This window comes from Panicum virgatum, chromosome 2N (genome assembly GCF_016808335.1).
Source record: "Panicum virgatum strain AP13 chromosome 2N, P.virgatum_v5, whole genome shotgun sequence".
NCBI lineage: Eukaryota > Viridiplantae > Streptophyta > Magnoliopsida > Poales > Poaceae > Panicum > Panicum virgatum.
The window spans coordinates 59,769,775-59,785,446 of record NC_053146.1 but is presented as its reverse complement, the minus strand read 5'-3'; the positions used below and the strand labels follow the sequence as shown (position 1 = coordinate 59,785,446).

General features: G+C 49.0%; 1 protein-coding gene across 1 annotated transcript; it reads left to right on the top strand.

Annotated features, from left to right (window-relative positions):
* The first annotated feature begins 7,851 nt into the window (after positions 1 to 7,851).
* Positions 7,852 to 8,241, top strand: LOC120662838 (protein hunchback-like). The gene has a single exon (XM_039941904.1). It carries the CDS (start codon positions 7,852 to 7,854, stop codon positions 8,239 to 8,241), a length of 390 nt encoding a protein of 129 aa, XP_039797838.1.
* Positions 8,242 to 15,672: the final 7,431 nt, after the last annotated feature.

Here is a 15,672-nt window from a genome sequence, read left to right as displayed (position 1 = left end):
CTCCTAATGAAGTGCAAACCATCCTAGATGAGTACCAACAAGTGATCAAGAAGTACAAATCTAAATGCAAAGTTCTTGAAAATGAATATGCTAAGCTTAAGGCCTCGAATAATGAGTTGCTTATTAGACACAATGAGGTAGTAGAAACTCATGATGCATGTATTGTTTCTAGCAAGCAACTTAGAGAGGAGCATGACAAGTTATTTGCTAAGCACAATGAATTGAATGTTAAACATGAGGAATTAATAAGTCACTTACTTCATGCAACAAGAAATTTAAGCTTGATTATGCCAACTTAAGTATGAAGTATCAAGAACTTGACCTTGTCTTTGATGCCTTGGATGAAGAACTAAAAGAAACTCAAAAGGAAGTCATCAAAGTCAATATATCTACTTTTTGTGATGATCTTGTGGAGTTGTCTCAACCTACTACTTGTCTTCATACTTCTCCTTCTTGTTCAAAGACTAACCATGATAGGGAGAAACAACTTGAGTAGGAACTTGAAAGCATGACCAAATGCATGTTCAATGTGACAAGGGTAGAATACTTGCATAAGGAGATTCTCTTCCACAATGCAAGGCACTTTGGGACAAATGGACTTGGATAATTTCCCAAGCCTCCGGAAAATTGTCCCAAGTCGCCGGAGCTCAAGACATGCTTCAACAAGAAAGTTGGCTCATATTGCCAATATTGTCAAATCACCGGGCATCATACAAGAGAGTGTCCAATTCCTACTCACCCACTTCCTACCTTGCCTCCTAATTACAAGTCTCAATTCAATGAACATCATTTCTTGTTAAGCAAGCTTAAAAGTGACAAGGTTGAGGCAAAATTCATTGGCACTCACATGAAGGGAAAGCTACCACGTCAACTATGGGTTCCTAAAGCTTTAGTAACTCATGTCAAAGGACCCAAACTTCTTGGATTCCCAAACCTCAAAAGTGATTCATTTATGTGTAGGTGAACTACAAAGCCGGTGGAAAGCATTGGGTGCTTGATAGCGGATGTACACAACACATGACCGGCTATGTAAAGATGTTCACCTCACTAGATGAAGATGTGGGCGATCATGAACATGTCACCTTTGGTGATAACTCAAAAGGAAAAGTGGTAGGTTTGGGTAAGGTAGCAATTACCAAGGATCTTTCTATCTCTAATGTGTTGCTTGTTGAGTCGGTTAGTTTTAATTTTTTATCTATTGCGCAACTTTGTGATTTAGGACTAATATGCTCCTTTAGTGATAGTGAGGTTGTAGTGACAAGCAAGGAGGACAAGAGCTTAATATTCAAAGAACTCCATGGGTTGTCTTTGGCATTGCCGCATTGCTCATATTGGCATGAGCCAACTCAAGAAGGCCTTCAAACAAGGTATGATGGTTGGTGTCAAAGATGTTACATTTGACAAAAACAAATTGTGTAGTGCTTGTAAAGCCGGGAAGCAATTTGTATCATCACATCCCATGAAGGCTTATTTGTCAACATCAAGAAGTTTGGAGCTATTACACATGGATCTCTTTGGGCCAACCACCTACAAAAGTCTTGGCGGCAATCTCCATTGTCTTGTAATTGTTGATGATTACTCTAGGTATACTTGGACTTTCTTTTTAGAGGACAAGAGCAAGACTATGGGGATCTTCAAGACTTTTGTCAAGCAAGCTCAAAATGAATTTGAGTCAAGTGTTGTGAAGGTCCGAAGTGACAATGGAACAGAGTTTAGAAACACTCAAGTTGAAGAGTTTTGCAATGACATTGGCATCAAGTATGAATTCTCATCAACTTACACACCCCAACAAAATGGAGTGGTGGAAAGGAAGAATAGGACCTTGATCACTCTTGCAAGAGCAATGTTGGATGATTATGACATCTCACAAAGATTTTGAGCGGAAGTCATCAACACCGCATGTCATGCATCCAACCGGGTCTATCTTCACCGCTTCTTGAAAAAGACGCCCTATGAACTTCTCATTGGGAGGAAGCCCAACATCTCATACTTCCAGGTCTTCGGTTGCAAATGCTATATCTACAAGAAAAGGAAGCACCTAGGCAAGTTTGAAAGTAGATGCGATGTTGGTTTTCTTGTTGGTTACTCATCAAACTCCAAAGCATATCGAGTATTCAATAATGCCACACGCATGATTGAAGAAACTTGTGATGTGGAGTTTGATGAGACTAATGGCTCCGAATGGGAAGAATTTTCTTGTGATGATGTAGGTGATGAACCACTAAGGGAAGTCATGAAGAACATAGCCATTGGGCAAGTCAAGCCAAAGGAGGAAGTTGATGAGCTACCAAGTTCATCCACTCAAGTTGAAGCCACTTCCAAGGATGACTCCAAAGTTGAAGAGAAGAGTATACCATCACATCACCATTATGAGTCATCCGATGAAGAAGATGGCGCCTCACATCCTCCTCATGACACCCAAGATGAACAAGTGGTTGAAGAACAACTTCCATTTGATGACACACACATCACAAGTGAACAAGTCCAAGTTCAAGGCCAAGATGTCGAACCACTAGAAGATTCACCATCTCAATCACAAGAGAGGCTTACAAGAACTTCAAGGAATCATCCCATTGACTTGGTCATGGGTGACCCCTCCGGTGGAGTAAGAACTCGTATACGTCAATATGCCTCTTTTTGTGAACATTACTCGCTTGTTTCTTGGTTGGAACCCACAAATGTAGATGAAGTTCTTGAGGACCCGGATTGGGTGATGGCCATGCAAGAAGAGCTCAACAACTTCACCCGCAATGAAGTTTGGGTTCTTGAAGAACGTCCTCAAGACAAGAATGTCATTGGTACTAAGTGGGTCTTCCGCAACAAATAAGATGAGCATGGTGTAGTGGTTCGCAACAAGGCAAGACTTGTGGCAAAGGGCATTGCACAAGTTGAAGGGTTGGATTTTGGTGAAATATTTGCCCCCGTTGCAAGACTTGAAGCCATCCGTATCCTTTTAGCGTACGCTTCACATCACAACATGAAACTCTTTCAAATGGATGTGAAGAGTGCGTTCTTAAATGGCTTTATTAATGAGTTGGTGTTTGTTGAACAACCTCCCGGGTTTGAGGACCCTAGATATCCTAATCATATTTATTGGTTGCACAAGGCGCTCTACGGGCTCAAGCAAGCGCCAAGGGCTTGGTATGAACGCCTTCGTGACTTCCTTCTTAACATGGGCTTCAAGATCGGGAGGGTGGAAACAATTCTATTCACAAGAATCATCAATGAAGAGCTATTCGTATGTCAAATCTATGTTGATGATATTATTTTTGGTTCAACTAACCCCACTCTTTGCAAAGAATTTGGAGAAATGATGGCTAGGGAATTCGAGATGTCCATGATCGGTGAGCTCAATTTCTTCCTTGGGTTTCAAATCAAGCAATTGAAGGAAGGGACTTTCATCCATCAAGAAAAGTATACAAAGGACATTCTCAAGAAATTCAAGATGGATGATTGCAAGCCGATCAAGACTCCAATGCCAACAAATGGACATCTTGAATTGGATGAGGGAGGTAAATCGGTTGACCAAACTCTCTATCGTTCCATGATTGGGTCGCTTCTTTACCTAACCGCATCTAGGCTCGATATCATGTTTAGCATATGCATGTGTGCCCGCTTTCAAGCTAATCCTAAGGAATCACACCTTAGTGCCGTTAAGCGGATCCTTAGATATCTGAAGCATACGCCTAGCATAGGCTTGTGGTACCCCAAAGGCGCAAGTTTTACACTCTTGGGATACTCGGATTCGGACTTTGCCGGATGTCGTGTGGATCGCAAGAGCACTTCGGGTGGGTGCCACTTGCTAGGGCGTTCCTTAGTCTCCTGGTCGTCAAAGAAACAAAATTCTGTGGCCTTGTCAACCGCGGAGGCGGAATATATTGCCGCCGGGGCTTGTTGTGCTCAAATCCTCTACATGAAGCAAAGCCTCTTGGACTATGGTGTAGTATTAGATAGGATCCCGCTCCTTTGTGATAACGAGAGTGCCGTTAAAATTGCTAATAACCCGGTTCAACACTCTCGCACCAAGCACATAGATATTCGTCATCACTTTCTAAGAGATCATGTGGCAAGGAATGATATACTACTTTGTGGTGTTCGTTCCGAAGATCAATTGGCGGATATCTTCACAAAACCTCTAGATGAGAGCACATTTTATAGGTTGCGAAGTGAGATTAATGTTCTAGATGCTTCTAACGCCATGTAAATGCCTTGTCATATAGATGCATTTCATATGTATCTATGCTAGGAGCTTGTCTAACCTTGTCAAGATAGTGATGAACATGGGTCTTGCATGAGCCGGTGGTCTTGGTTTCGCTCATCGCATGAAGAATGATTCATCATGAAGAAGCTTGCCAAGGGTTCAAACTTGACAAGATAGATTTAAATTCTTGCAATACATGTGCTTGTCATATAGAATGCATCCATGTTTAATTTCTCTCTTTGCATTGGCATTGCATCAAGTTAGTAGCATCACAAGGGAGCAAATCACACTTTGAGAAAGATATTCATGTTAAATATGATATATCAACTCTACAATGGTGATAAGATCAATGTTGCGCTTTTCATGCCTATTGAGCCACGTTCTATCGAACTTAAAGTTTCAATCTCTAAGTTCATAGGCAAAGTGGCTCATACATTTGGTTTTTGTGTTTAAAACCTCGCTTGGATCTTATTTTGCCTATGTCTATGTAAAAGCTTGCGAGCACTATAAGTATGAGTGTTTGAGGGGTAAGGTTGTCTCTCGAAAATGGTCCAAATTGAGTGTTTATGGCTTTAGTTTTTGGAAATTTGGATCAGAAGTAGAGTTTGTAGTTCAGCAGAAAAATTTCCTTAACCACCGGTTAAACCGACGCCTTGTTTTCTCCTGGATCGGTTCAACCGGTGCTTAACTCCTTGTGGCATGGTTTGTGCATCGTCTCTGGAACAACCTCCGACCGTTACACCGACGGCCACCGGTGCTTCGGATGGTTGACGGATGAACCGATGACGCTGGGCGGTTCTTCCAGTGCTACTACGAAGGATTCTTGACTCCTGCAGCCTCTCTGGACAAACCTCCGCCCGTTACACCGATGCCCATCGGATGCTCCGATGGCGGATCTTCCGGTGCCCCTCTGGTGACCACGTTCAAACACTCGCACAGATCTGGTCAACTTTACACCGATGGATTCACCGATGCCATTTTCTATGAACCATCGGTTCTTCCAGTGTCTCTTAGGGTTTGTGGGCCCGCACGTTCAGCTTCTCTTATCTCCCCGTGGGTCCCACGCGTCAGCGTTACGCCTCTTCTCCTTTCTCCAAATCGAACCGCCGCCGCTACCGCTGCGCCCCGTGCCCGTGCTCCACGTCGCCGCCCGTACGCCGCCACTCCACGCCACCGTTGTTCGCGCTCCACACATCCGCCACCGCTACAGTACCACACGCCCACGCCCACAGCCGCACATCCCCCGCGCGCCGCCGCCACACCTAGCACCGCCGCCCTCACGCTGCACCACTGCCGCCGTCGCCTCCTCCTCTCAGTTCGGCCCTGCTTCGCGCGTTACACATCGCGGGGCACCACCCCCACACTCCACGTGCAAGAAATCAGGCTCTAGTCCTCTCTCTCTCGCAGCTGAGCACGTGCACCCATCAAGTGTTCGACAAATTGCTTCTAGGGCAATTTCGTTGATTTCTTCTCGGATTCTTCTCCGATCCAGCAGGGTATGGTGCTGCACTTCTTTGCATGTGTCTAATTCCTGCTTTCACATCTTTTTCACACAAGCACCTCACATGTCATTTGCTTGGCATCTCTCACACACTCTTGCACTTGTTTTGATGAGATCTATATTAGTGTGCCCTTTCAGCGTTCATCCACCAGATGTCCCCTTTTTAGGCTCATATTTATCTATTCTTTGCTTAAGGACAATCTTACCTTTAGTGGATATCTTATATTATGCATAATTCACCGTCTTAATTCTAATATCTTCCATCGTTTCTCTATGACAGATGGCTAGAGATAAAAAGGGTAAGGTCAAGCAGGTTGTGCAGCAGAGAAAGAAACGCACTCGTGAGGACCGTGAGCGAGAGCGAGCTCAGGCAGTTGTAGAAGTAGTGGAGAGGCAGGGTTCGCTCAGGATCAGGGATCCTCAGGCTCAGGGGGAGCCACAGCAGTTGCTACGCCGCTCTGGGCGTACACGTCAGCCTCAGACCTCACCTCAGTCCCGCTCTGGACCACGGACTCAAGGTGGTAGCTCTCAGAGGACAGCAGGCCGTGCACAACAGCAGCATAGTGGCAGTGACAGAGAGGCAGCTGGTCAGGACAGTGATGCAGAGTCAGAGCCACCTCAGGTCGAGCTGTTGGATCTCAGGGGGATACCAGGGCCTTGAGTGGAGAGATTGAGATACGTCACCATAGAGACGTGGTTTCCTGAGCAGAGGGATGTTGGAGTTGACCGTCGTTTTCACACTCGGCTCCAGGAGTCCTTTTACCACGCTTATTGCCATATGGACATCAAGATTAGTGAGCACAAGATGCTTCACTGGGTGGCTATGCGTGTGGCAGCCGGTGGAGTTCCAGTACTCCCCTTCTTCGAGCACTACTATGGGCTGTCGGCACTACTCAGTGAGAGGTCCAGATACATCCACGAGTGGGTACACATGTTCTACGCTACCTTGTTTGTGGAGGAGGACAGGCAGTTTATTGATTTCATGTTCCAGGAGAGGCACTATCATTTGACTCGCGCCAGATTGTCTACCCTGCTTGGAGTTCGGATTGCCGAGGAGCCCCACTACTTGCACTATCAGACTTATGGCAACACGATGCCCCCTCGTCGCCCTCACGAGACTCACTTCCTGTCTGACGAGGAGGTCAGTGTGTTTTTCCAGCAGCCATTTTTGCCTGGCACTCCTAGGACTCCGGACAGGCTGACTCCCATGGCACACACTATCCATCTTGCTCCGAGGAAGAGTCTGCTGTTCAGGATAGGCTACAATGAGGGGATCACAGCTCTGCAGCAGTGGCTATTACTATACATCATGACAGGTTGAAACTTTGACCTTGTCGACTTCTTCATCTGCGAGCTAGAGGACGTGATCATGGATGGGATGACAGTTAACCGTCGTCACCCCTTCGCTCACTGGATCTGCTGGATTCTTGCCCAGCTCAGTCAAAATGCTCATATGGATGAGCTGGCGCAGTCGAGGACGCACTTCACAGTTTACTCACCTACTACTCCTCGAGACGGCCGCCGCGGCCCGAGAGGCCAGCGCAGAGCACAACAGGGTTTGGATGAGCGTGCCTTGGCTGAGGGCAGAGTTGCAGATGATCCCACAGCAGCTGAGGATGCTTCACTCGCCGCTGCAGAGGCCCAGCTCCCGCACTACTTGGTCACTGACTCTGAGGACTCTGAGGATGACGAGGACTACATACCCATTGTTGCCGTCCCTCGAGGTGCTCATGATGATGAGGCAGGATCCTCTGGTGCAACCCGAGTCCCTGCTCCTCCAGTTACCGCTGCTCAAGTCACTCAGCCTGATTCACTCGCTGCTATTCTTCAGAGGCTCTCTGACCAGCAGGACAGATTTGCTGCAGCTCAGCTGAGCATGCAAGCCGAGCAGGCTCGCTAGCAGGAGGCCCAGACACTTGTACTTGAGGGGATCCGGCAGCAGCAGGAGGCCATGAGGTTACAGCTTCAGCAGCAGTCCCAGATTCAGCAGCAGATGTTCACATTCTTCTCGGGATGCTTCGGTGTGCTGTACCATCACACTGGACTGCCTGAGCCTCAGCTCCCTACACCCCAGTAGCTCCAGTTCGACCCCACTACTCCTGCTCCACCTACTGGCGGCTTTGTGCAGACACCCTTGGCGTCCTTCCCGATGTCACCTCTTCTTCAGACCGGGGTGTTTGCCAGCCCTGCTCCTGCTCCGGTGCCTACTCCACAGCCTAGTGTCTGGACTGCCGAGCAGCGTGCAGAGTTCCTCAGGCAGCAGCAGGGTCTGCATCAGCTACAGCACCCCTCAGCTCAGTCCCTCATGTTCGAGTCACCCTCACAGCCTGAGGTGCTCCGTCCGTCCGCTGTTCGCCCTACTCAGCCAGACACGACTCCCGTCACATCTGCTCCTCCGACGGACTCCACGGTCGTCACCGAGCCAGCTGCTACTTCTACTCCGGCTACTTCTACTGCTCCGGCGACTCCGGTCACGCAGAAGTCCTCTTCAGCTGACGAAGACTGGACGGACGACGACGCCGACGACTCAGCCACATAGTTCTCCACCGGACCCAGCATGAAGACTCTGCCTTCTCCAGCTCAGGGCTAGATCGCCTTCCTTTTTTGGTGCTTTGTTGCCAAAGGGGGAGATAAATAGGGGGAGTAGAGATAGGAGGAGCTTGGTGGTTTGTGGCGTGATTGGATCTTCATGGATGTTGTGTATGGACATGCCTTTTGGATATTGTGTTTGCTCTGTGTTGACATGTCCCTACATGTGCTTTATTTCTAGTAATGCATGCTTGTTTATCGCGTTTCAATTTTATATCTTTGTATCTCTACTTTGTGTTGTTATCAATCACAAAAAAGGGGGAGATTGAAGCGCATCTAGGCCGATAGATGCTAATGGTAAGTTTCGGTGATTAATAACAACTGTATGCGACTAACATGTGTTTTGAAGGAAAAATCAATGATTATATTAGTCTCATATGAAATATGAAATGAGACCCCTCAATTCGAAACAATCATGCGTGCCAAGGACTAAATTTCAAAGATTAAGGACCTTTCTAGTCTCATGTGTCACAAGGAGATGAAGGACACTTGATTTAGCTAGGTTTTATAGTTTCTAGTTCTTGACCGTTCTATTAAGAGGGGTTCGTGAGTTAGTAGCTTGACCAAAATTGAGTTGGCCTTAGAAATCTTGCACACTCGCTCAAAAACAGCCCAAGATAGTCAAAAGACGTCGGCACAACACTTGGAAGAAGAAACAATCGAAGTTACATTCAACTCCAAGTAAATTCAGCTGAAAATCAAGAAAAACTGGAGCACCGGTTTAACCGATGCCTTAGCATCGGTGCATCCAATGCTTGGCGGAAGTTCCGACGCCCCTGTCGGTCTATCTTCTCTGGATACAAGGGGAAAACAAGTCAACAATCTCTATAGCACCGGTTGAATCGATGGTCCCAAGCAAAACACCGGTGCATTAGATGTACTTTGTTCCAGAGAGCATGTTTTGGTGGACCTCAACTCGTCTTCAGCACCGGTTGAACCGACGCTTAAGAATCAACCATCGGTGCATTGGATGTAATATGTTCCAGAAAGTTTGTTTGAGTTGATCAGTGAACCTCTTCAGCACCGGTTGAACTGATGCCCCTACGGATCATGCACCGGTGCAATGACGCAAGCCTGGATACTGTGTCAGAACCCCCAATGGCTACTATTTGGACACAGAGAGACCGGTTGAACCGATGCCTTCAATTTCTCACCCGTCGGTTCTTCCGATGGTCACGATTTTTCTGCAGTGGACTTCCAACGGCTATGTGACCCTCTCCACTCTATATAAAGGCACCCCCTGGCTCATTTGAACTGCCTTTGACGCATTGAATACCTAAGGCCACCCTTGAGAAGAAGAGAGAGTGCTTTGAGCAAAAGAGGGAAGATCTAGTCCATTGATTGTGCTTCAACCTTGAAGAATTCAACCTTTACAAGTGTAGCAAGTGTGCTTGAGCTAGGGCCAACTGAGTGTAGGTCAAGTGAAGGCTTAGGAGCTTGTTACTCTTGGTGTTTGACGGCACCTAGCCAGTCTCGGTGATCGGGAGGTTCTTGGTGAGCTATTGGAGTTTGTGGGAGCCCCAAGACAAGAAGCTTGTACACGGTGTGAAGCTCGCCGTTCTGGAGATGGAGACTGGAGATGGAGAATGGGCATTCTTAGTGATCACTTGCTCCTTGGTGAAGCAAGGGAGTGATACCCTTGTGTGGGTGCTCCAACGTGGATTAAGGGAGGAGCGTCAACTCCTCGATACCACGGGAAAAAATCCGGTTGTCTCGTGTCCTTCGCATTTACATTCAAGCATTAAATTTCCTTTATTGTGATCTTGCTCTTTTTTGCTTGTTTGTTTGACTAGGACAATGGCATGATAGTTTGATCTCTTGACTAGAACTTGTTTTTGCTAGTATGGTTCTTCCTAGGAAAGATGATCATGTTAGTATGTTCTCCTACCTAAGGACCCTTTGCTAGTGTGCTCTAGTTAGTAGGTTTCAAATTTGTAAATTGTGCAATACTAGTCTAGGTTAAGGACTCTCTAGAAATTTGAAAAAGTCCCAATTCAACCCCCTTTTGGGCCTCGATCCTTTCAAAACAGACATTCACCGTGTTCGGCTGGTCGGCAGTTCTCCAGCACTACAATATTTCTCTCTCACGTCACTCCAGCTCCAGCCTCCAGCCACCAGCCAGGTAATAGTGTTTTTCTCTCACACCACTCCAGCTCCAGCCTCCAGCTCCAGCTTGCCGAACGCGGTGATTATCCATCAGCTTGACAGATGTCTGCCAGTACAAGAAACTTCTCTTTGAGTGCAAGATGAGTTACATCTTCGTTGATGCTATTTGTTCTGGATGATGCTAAGAAAAATTGTGCAAACAAACGAGTACTTGGTTAACCACTATATCAAACATTCTGTCTTGATGGTAAACATACGACGTGCCTTCATTAAACTTTCGCAGTTGTTGCCATATATATGATGTTGCTATAGATTTGGAGTTGAATATCTGTATCATTAATTTGCTCCTTCCCACTTCTTATGTGATTAGCAACCTGGAAACTGTTTTAATGCTTCACGTGATTAGTTTATTGAGGTTTCCTTCAAAGGCATAGTTTGCCACAGCAATTAGGCAAATAAGTCAGAATTGTCTATACAAGATGGAAGCGGTAAGGCAAGACTTGCTTTTTACAAGTTTTTCATTCATTTGTTTGCATTAAGGTAGATGTATGTTCACAATTTCTGTTTATGCTTGCAAGTAAGATTTGCATAGCAAATATTATATATCTCTCTTCGGCTCAGTGTTACTGATTGTGCATATACCAAGATGAACGGCACTCTTGAATCCCCAGGTTCTTACTCTTGGCTCTTGCAGATCATATGCATTTGATACCCGTTTTTTCTTGAAACAATTCACCATGTTTTACATGTGTTTTTGCTTTATGGGTCTGTGATTCACAGGTGCTATTGCCCGGAGTTCCGTTCCACGGAATGACGAGTTCTGAAATTAGTTTTTTAATTAGTGTCCGAAAATCTCTTCCGACATCTGGTCAAATATTCGATGTGACCTTTGGACAAAAAATTTCCACTAACTAGACATGCTCACGTCGAATCTTAGAACACATGCATGGAGCATTAAATACAGTTGAAAGAAATAACTAATTACACAGTTCAATTGTGAATGACGAGATGAATTATTTAAACTTAATTAGTTCATAATTGAACATTAATTGCTAAATAACAACGAAAGTGCTACAGTATCCAAACTCAAAAATTTTCACGAACTAAACACAGCCACAGTCAAATTAGAGATCGTCGACGACGAGGAACATGAAAACAATGCTAAAGAAAAAACGTGTGGTGACGCAGGAGAAGCTATGGAGAGATCAAGGCGATGTATCGCTAGCTTCGCTATCAAGCATGGAAATTTTGTTTGCCCGCCCGGTCCCCGTTAGTTCCTTGGTCCCTTCTCCGTCGCTGTCAGACAAATGGAAAGATGAGTCAGTCTAGCACTAGGCCACTAGGGAGTAGGGAAGGATCCAAATCCAAGCGGGTGAAGCAGCAGCAGCGGAGAGAACGAACATTTGATGGATGCATGGTGCCAAGCAAAAGCTACTCAGCATGGCGTGCCAAAGCAGGGGTGAACACTGTGATATCTTGTTTTCCTACAGATCAGTAGGATTTTAGAACACATGAAAAAATATTGGAAGATTGACGCTAGGATATGATCGATGGTTGGCCGTAGGATGATACTTTGGATTGAAGCAGCATCGTCCAACTTGGGTAAACACTACTGATGCTTCGCACCCAAGGAGGCCAACCGTCATCCTTTGACCGCCATGGCAGCGTCGCCGCCGTCACGACGACTGATGCTGTGAGGCATCACCTCAGTGTTGGCTGAATAGGCCGTCGCCTGTCCCGTCCGGCGCCTCACTGGGCCCGCATTGGAGACGCCCGTGCCCTCGACCGCCGCGGCTGCGATGGCGGCGACGCCGGCCGGTGAGCAATCCCTCGTTTTCATCCTGCAACCGCTGTTCCTTCACGGCATTAGCGCCGCGGCCCACCTCGTCCTCGCGCTCGCCGTCGCGGGGCGCTTCCTCTTCCGCCGCCTCGGCCGCACCCTCTCCGGCGGCCGCGCCAAGGGCGGGGACGTGGGGCAAGACACCGCCGGCCGCGGCACGGACGGGTCGTCCCGGTGCTACGGCGTCGCAGTCTGCACCACGTGGGCTCTTGCGGCGTTCGAGGACAGGTCATCCTCGCCGTCTACTCGTGGTATGCGGTTGCTGGCGCCGGCCGCTGGTCGCGCGACGCGGTCGCGGAGCAGGTGGACGCGGCGGCGCGCGCGGTGGCGTGGCTGCTGCTCGCCGCGTACCTGCAGCTCAGCTTCGGGCGGCAGCGCCACCGGGAGCGGTTCGCAGCGCCGCTCAGGCTCTGGTGGGCGCTGTTCATCCTGCTCTCAGTCGTCGCCGTCGGCGTCCACGCGGTGGCGTGCCTCGACGGGTTCCCCGTGTCCGGCCGCTCGTGGGCGCGCGACGCCGTCTCTGTTATCGCAGCAGCGGTTCTACTCTCAGCTGGGTTCCTCGGAAGGAGGGATGGACGCGGCCATAGCCCAGGAGCCTCTGCTGATCGGCGCGCACGAGGCGGCGGCCGATGACAACTGCGGCAGCGCCGCCGACACGTCCTTGCTCGCCGGCGCCAGCTTTCTTAGCATGCTCACCTTCTCGTGGATGGGCCCCCTTCTCGCTGTCGGCCACTCCAAGACCCTCGGCCTGGACGACGTCCCGGGGCTCGAACCCGGCGACAGAGTCGCTGGCCTACTCCCGCACTTCAAGGCCAACCTCGAGGCGCTCACCGGCGACGGCGACAGCTCCGGCCGGAAGGTCGTCACGGCGCTCAAGCTCACCAGAGCCCTGCTGCGCACCGTGCGGTGGCACGTCGCGGTGACCGCGCTCTACTCGCTGGTGTACAACGTGGCCACCTACGTCGGCCCGTATCTCATCGACTCCCTTGTGCAGTACCTCAACGGCGATGAGAGGTACGCGAGCCAGGGGCAGCTTGAGGAATGTGAGTACTCTATTTTGTCTGTGATGAGTGAATTGTCAACCGTGCGGTGTGATCGTGCGCTTGGTCATTGAATTGCAGGTACACGGGCGTCGAGTGTCGACGGGGAGCTACCGTGGAGGTGCTGTGGCCGATGTACCGTGCGGTGGACGACGGTGAGGGGCAGCCGGGACCGGAGCTCGGACCGGGCGGCAGCTGTGGCGTCCACTCCTGGATCGAGGGCGCAAGCGTCGACGGAAGGCGGGTTTCTTGGTTTGCGCCACAAAACCAAGGAGGCGGACGGCGGTTGAAGACGCCAAGTCGTGGAGGTACGAGCGTCGGTCTCGGGACTGACGGAGGCGACGGCCATCGACGGCGTCTAGGGCCTCGCTGCGGGCGAGGAGGTGATGGGCGTCGGGCGGCGTCTAGGGCCGTCAGAAGGCCGAGGCGGGAACGGCGTCTAGGGCCACAGCGTGGAGGCGGGAATCTTCTCGCGCGTGAGGTTTTGCCGGTTTTCTCAAAACCGGCCACCTACCTGGGTTTCGCGGACCCTCCAAAACCGCGGACCTGATCTTCATCAAGATGGCGGCATCGCGGAGAAGACTTCGTTTCGAAGAAAAAACCTCGGCCGTCGGATGAGATCGTGTACAGGAGGTGCTGCAGGCCAACCGGTCTGACCGGTCCCTAGCACCGGTCTGACCGGTCTAACCAACCGGTCTCACCGGTCCAGCATACCGGTCTGACCGGTCCCGCGGGTATAAATACCCCTTCACTTGTGTTAGGTTAGAAGTGGCTTTTGTATTTCGTCCGTGAATTGTTCTATCTCCCAGGCCGCCGCCCCTGTGTTCCTCTCCCTCTGTTTCTCTCTTTAGAGTAGGATTTGTTATGGATTTGTGAGACTTTGTATCGGATTTGATTGGGAAAGGAGGCCCATCCTCCTTGTGCCCTCTGGGCTTTTGAATCAATCCAATCCCCTCGTTTTTGTGCCCTTGTGTGATGGATTTCGATTTCGTTTTTGGTGCACATGATTGCTAGGATTCTACGAGCTCTTTGTTGTGATTCTCGTGCTTCTAATCCAGTCCCAAACCCTCTGGAATCACGAGCTCTTTTGAATTGGATTTCTTGAGTTCTTGAGAAAACCCCAATCCTTCTTGATCTCCCCTCGAATTCTCAAGATTCTTCGATCTTTATGACGAGATCTCTTGGGGATATGTTCACGGGGTAGGGCCAAGCTATCCCCCAAGTTTCATCGATTTTCGTGGTCGTTTGGTTGAGATCCATCGTTTGAATCCAAGTTTTCGAGGGGTTTTCTGGGTGCCACCGGTCAGACCGGTAGGCAAGACCGGTCAGACAGGTCCAAGCAGATCAGTTCTGCAGTTTTCCCGATTTACTTCGTGGTTTCGCTTGCTCGTTCGAGGCTTTTTGTGTTGGTTTAGCTTTTCCATAGCTATTCCAAACTCTGGTCAGAACGCTTGAGGGCTTGGGTGATTTTCGGGATATAGGCCGACGATTCGAATTTGGAAGAAATTTTGATCGGCTCCCATTCACCCCCCCTCTGGTCGCCGGCTTCGGTCCCTCAATTGGTATCAGAGCCCGGTTGAGGTTTTCAGTACCTTAACCGGTTCGAAAACCACTCGACGACAATGGCGAGTCTTGGTAAGATCCCGGTGTTTTCCGGCGAGCATTATGGCTACTGGAAGGTTCGCATGAGCGCATTCCTACAGAGCATGGGAGCCGATGTTTGGGAAATTACCACGAACCAACTTTACGAGGTGCTTGCTGTTCGGACCACACCTCTCCAGGTGACCCAGCACGAGGATAACGCCAAGACCGTCAATGCTTTGTTCGCTGGCGTTTCTCGTGCGGAGTTCTCACGCGTCCAGAGTTTTCAGGAAGCACACAAGATTTGGACGTGCCTTGAGAACTATCACGAGGGTACACCTCAGGTAAATGCCAGACTGTTCGAGACTCACCGGCGTGAGTACGAGAATTTCACACAGGAGCCGGGTGAGAGCATTGACTTGATGTTCAATCGTTTTCAGTCTATTGTGAACAAAATCAATGCGAACAGATCTGCTGGTGCCCTTGAGTACACAGAGCACGAGAAGGCTCTCAAGTTGCCCTACGCACTTGACCGCTCTGTGTGGGATCTCAAGGTGAACACGATCATTGAGTCTGCAGACTATGAGACTCTGACCGTGAACGAGCTTTTCAGCAAGCTCAAGGCCACGGAGGTGGATAACCAGACCCGAGCCAAGCTCAATGGTGCCCCTCCTTCCAAGAGCATCGCTCTTGTGACTGGCTCAGGTGGTGGATCGAGCTCTAATGCTAACTCTGCTCTTGGTTTTTCTCTTGCCTCTTTGCCTTCTGTTTCAGATGAGCAGCTGGAGACGCTGGGCGACGACGACTTGTGCCT